Raw genomic sequence first — 4788 nt, 5'->3', positions numbered from 1 at the left:
GGGGGAGATCCTGTGCACCCCGAAGCCCCGGGACCCCCTTGGGGGGGGTCCCGGGTCTTCGGGGTGCAGGGGATCCCCCCATTATTTTGGTGGATCAGCAGCTGGGGGTCCCTCGGATCAGCTGTCGTGGGGTTGGGACCCACTGTCCCCGATTCAGTGACCGCGTTTGGAGGTGGTTCAGTGAAGGGGAAGTGGTGACAAGCTGGCTCCGGCGCGTGGCATCTGTGCCGGCGGCACCGTGTGCGGCGGGAGACACATGGCCCCGGTGATCCCGTGTGTCCCCGACATCGCCATCCACGTGTCCCAGCCCGGAGTCGTGTCCCGGTGCTGCTGTCCCTGCCCCGTGAGTGGGGTGACGATGACTGTGACTTCAGCCAGGGGCCACGCACACGCACCCCCACACACACCCTGTACTGCTCCCCACTTTTTTGGGGGTCCCCCACGCAGCTCCGCAGCCCTGCAGTGGGGATGTATCTCCCCAAATAAGAGGGTTGTGCTGGGATAATCCCAGGTGCCGTGGGGCTGCTGCACTGGGAGCACCCCAGTGCCACAGGAGGCTGCACTGGGAGCACCCCAGTGCCACAGGGGGCTGTGCCATGGGGCTGTACCGGGAGCTGTGGGGTGGGAGCCGGGCTGTGCTGTGGGCACGGAGCCAAGGACGGCGGGAGTAACTCCTGTGACCTCCTGATTTCGCCTCTCCCAAGGGTTCCCAACCCACATTCCTCCTGCAGGCAATTCCGGGGTGCCCTGCCTGTGTCCCCGGCCGGCACGCACCCGGATAAACCCGGCCGTCCCCGGCCCACGTGGGCCCGGCACCCGTGGCGCCCCGTGGGTGCGGTGCCTGACTCAGGGTGGGCGGTGCACGTGCGGCGCTGCGGGATGCCCTTGGATCCGGGATGCATCCGGGGTGCTTCCCTGGGGACCCCCCCGCCGCCTGGGGCTTCCATCCTCCTCCAGGGGGTTTTCCCTCCCTGGGCTGGGGGAGGCTGAGCTTGGTGCAGCTCGGTACATGAGTGGTCCACGGGGATGCCCGTGGATCCAGGACGCATTCGTGATCCTTCCCTGTGGATCCCACCCCACCTGGGGCTGCAGTCCCCCTCATGGGGGAGTCCCCCGTTTTGTGGGGGAGGAGGCTGAGCCCGGCACAGCTCGGTACATGTGTGGCCCCGTGGGTTTCCCGTGGATTTGAGTGCTTCCCTGGGGATCCCACCCACCTCCCAGGGTTCCCCCCTCCATGAACTGGGAGAGGCTGAGCCCGGCGCAGCTCAGTGCATGAGTGACCCCCGCTCTCCGCAGGTGGGGTGATCAGCTACGTGGGCTCCAACGGCGCCTCTCCCACCCGGACCAGCCCCGTCTCCCTCTGCAGCGACAGCTCCAACAGCAGCTCCCAATCGGGATCCCAGCCCTTCCCCACGTACTTCCCCCCGTCGCCCACCGGCTCCCTCCAGGATTCCCGCGCCTACGGCGGGGGCTCGCTGGCCCCCCATGAGGACGGCTCCCCTTCTTCCTCCTCCTCTTCCTCCACCTCCTCCTCCTCGTCGTCGTACGGCTCCTCGGTGAACTTCCCCGGGGTGCAGCCGGTCCCCGCGGACGAGCGGCGCCGCAGTTCACCCAGCAAAGCCGGCAGCACCGTCACCAGTGAGTGGGGCTCACGGGGGGGCGGCGGGCGGGCCCCCCACCCCACCGAGGGCACCCGGGGACCCCGCTGACCCCGGTCCCCCTGCAGAGCTCAACGGGATGGTGCTGCTCTGCAAAGTGTGCGGGGACGTCGCCTCCGGCTTCCACTACGGTGTCCACGCCTGCGAGGGCTGCAAGGTACTGGGATGGGGCCGGGGATGGGGCACGGACCCCCTGTCACGCTGGGGGGACCCCCAGTGACCCTCCCTCCCACCCCGCAGGGCTTCTTCCGCCGCAGCATCCAGCAGAATATTCAGTACAAGAAGTGCCTCAAAAATGAGAACTGCTCCATCGTCCGCATCAACCGCAACCGCTGCCAGCAGTGCCGCTTCAAGAAGTGCCTGCTGGTCGGCATGTCCCGTGATGGTGAGCTCAGAGGGACCCCCGCAACCCTCCCCAAGCCGGGGGGCTCCTCTGGGGGTGGGATTCCCTGTGCCCAGGCTGTGTGTCCCCTCCTGGGATGCCACCCCCTGTGCCCAGAGCTGTACATCCCCTCCAGAGTCGGGTCCCCCCGGCTGTGCTGGGTGCTCTGCCTGTCCCGTGGGATGTGTCCCCCCCCTTTCCTGGGATGGGTTCCCACCGTGGCTGGGGTGGCATGTCCTCTCCTGGAATGGGTCCCCCCCATGCTCAGGGCACTCCATCCCCTCCCAGGATAGAAACCCCATGCCCAGGGCTCCCTGCCCCCTCCTGGGGTGGGTCCCACGGTGCCCAGGGCTGTGCATCACCTCCAGGACAGGGTTGGGGATGCAGCCCCGCTCCTGGCAGCCCCTGGCCCCCCATGGCACAGGTCTGGGTGTGGGGGGGGTGTCGCCGTGCCCTCTGCCGCCGGTGTCCCCTCTAACACCGGTGTCCCCCCTAACGCCGGTGTCCCCCCACAGCTGTGCGCTTCGGGCGCATCCCCAAGCGGGAGAAGCAGCGGATGCTGGCGGAGATGCAGAGCGCCATGGGCGGCATGGCCAGCGCCCCGCCGCCGATGCCGGGCCCTGGCGAGGGTCCCACCGTGGGCGGGGGCCGCGCGCCGCCCCCCGGCCCCCCGCCGCTCGCCCCCCCCGCCTGCTTCTCCCAGTTCCCCCAGCAGCTGACGCCGCCCCGCTCGCCCAGCCCCGGGGGGGCCACCGAGGACGTCATCGCGCAGGTGGCCAAGGCCCACAAGGAGATCTTCATCTACGCCCACGACAAGCTGGGACCCCCCCCCCCCCGCGACGGCGGCCTCCTGCGCTGGGACGCGCCCCCCGCCTGGGCCCCCGGCCCCCCCGAGCCCCGGCTCTGCCCCCCCGCCTACCCCGAGCCCCCGGCCCCGCGGGGGTGCCCCTGGCCCCGCGGCCCCAAGGACGTCCTGCCGGTGAGCGCCCGGGGGCTCCTGCTCCCCGCGGGGTATTTTTAGCTGCTTATTGCACTAATCCCCTTGCGGGTGCCCCCCCCCCCGCTCCCCGCTGTGGTGGTGGGGCTGGGGGACCCCCGGGTGGCCGCTGACCCCCCCCACCTCCTGCAGGCGTGTCCCATGAACAGCCACGTCCCCGGGCGCAGCGGGCGCTCCGTGCAGGAGATCTGGGAGGATTTCTCCCTCAGCTTCACCCCCGCCGTCCGCGAGGTCGTCGAGTTCGCCAAGCACATTCCCGGCTTCCAGGCGCTCTCCCAGCATGACCAGGTCACCCTGCTCAAGGCTGGCACCTTTGAGGTATGTCCTGGGATGGCAAGGGCTTGATGCAGGGCATGGTGCCCTACGGCACTGCGTGGTGCCCCGAAGCTTGACACGATCCCTCTGGCATTGCACGATGCTCCATGGACTGGCATGGAGCCCCAAAGCATGGGCACAGTGACCCAGATCATGGCAGGACCCCCATGGCATTGCAGTGCTCCACATATAGGAGCCGTGGCGCAGAACTCGGCCCTGCATGATGCTCCATGACGTGGCACGGTGCCCATGGCATGGCACGGTGCCCCACATTTGGGAGCCATGGACTGGAGCGTGGCACTGCCTGGTGTCCCACGGTGCCCATGGCACTGCAGTGCCCGACACGTGGGAGCCGTGGTATGGAGCGTGATGCCCACGGCACGGTGCCCCACATTTGGGAGTCAGGGACTGGCATGAAGCCCCCGTGGCATTGCCTAGTGTCCCATGGCAATGTAATGTATATGGGAACTGGCATGAAGCATTGCGTGGTGCCCATGGGATGGCGTGGTGCCCCACGTCACGGCACCGCACATTTGGGAACTGTGGCACGGAGCACAGAGCCCCTGGCGTGGCACGATGCCCCGTGGGCTGGCACGGAGCCCCACGGCACTGCAGTGCCCCACATTTGGGAGCCGTGGCATGGAGCCCGGTGCCCCCGGTGCCCCCGGTGCCCCCGTCCTGCCGCGGTGCCCCGTCCCGGTGCCTCACGCGCTGCCCACCCCGCAGGTGCTGATGGTTCGGTTCGCGTCGCTGTTCGACGTGAAGGAGCAGACGGTGACGTTCATGAGCCGCACGCGGTACGGGCTGGAGGAGCTCTGGGCCATGGGCATGGGGGACCTGCTCGGGGCCATGTTCGACTTCAGCGAGAAGCTCAGCGCCCTCGAGCTCAGCGACGAGGAGCTGGGGCTCTTCACCGCCGTCGTCCTCGTCTCGGCAGGTGGGCACAGGGGTTTTTGGGGGGGGGTTGGGGGGTTTGGGGGGGGGGATCAGGGGAGTTTGGGAGGAGATCGGAGAGCTTGGGGTTGGGATCATGGGGTTTGGGGAGTGTTCAGGGGTAGGATTGGAGGATTTCGGTGAAGGATCAGGGGTTTCGAGGGGGATTTGTGAGTTTGGGGGGGTGGGATCAAGGTCATGAAGGTGAAAGACAATCAGGGGGTTCAGGGACAAAATCATGCGGAGCAGACGTGGGAGCAAGAGGTCTGGGGCAATTGTGGCTGGGATAGGGGGTTCAGAGTGGGATTCAGCGGGGATTGAGGGGTTGGGTGGGATGTGGATCAGGGGGTTCAGGGATAAGGGTGGGATTGGGGTGATGCCGGGGTGGGATCAGAGGGTTTTGGGGGTGGAACCGGTGTGTCCCTGCTCTGCCCCTGACACCCTGCTCCCGCAGACCGCTCGGGCATGGAGGACACGGCGTCGGTGGAGCAGCTGCAGGAGAC

At 68.2% G+C, this 4788-nt stretch overlaps 1 protein-coding gene across 1 annotated transcript; it reads left to right on the top strand.

Annotated features, from left to right (window-relative positions):
• Positions 1 to 1280: 1280 nt before the first annotated feature.
• Positions 1281 to 4783, top strand: NR1D1 (nuclear receptor subfamily 1 group D member 1; the record flags this gene model as incomplete). The annotated part of the gene is made up of 7 exons (XM_027671343.1): positions 1281 to 1638; positions 1727 to 1815; positions 1899 to 2043; positions 2556 to 3019; positions 3170 to 3355; positions 4079 to 4289; positions 4740 to 4783. Coding segments are annotated over 7 exons (1497 nt in total), but the record flags the coding sequence as incomplete, so codon positions are not given.
• Positions 4784 to 4788: the final 5 nt, after the last annotated feature.

The sequence above is a fragment of the Neopelma chrysocephalum genome, unplaced genomic scaffold (assembly GCF_003984885.1).
Source record: "Neopelma chrysocephalum unplaced genomic scaffold, ASM398488v2 Primary Assembly neopelma1_97084, whole genome shotgun sequence".
Taxonomy (NCBI): Eukaryota; Metazoa; Chordata; class Aves; order Passeriformes; family Pipridae; genus Neopelma; species Neopelma chrysocephalum.
Note: the sequence above shows the minus strand (reverse complement) of the source record. Positions and strands in the feature narration are given on the sequence as shown.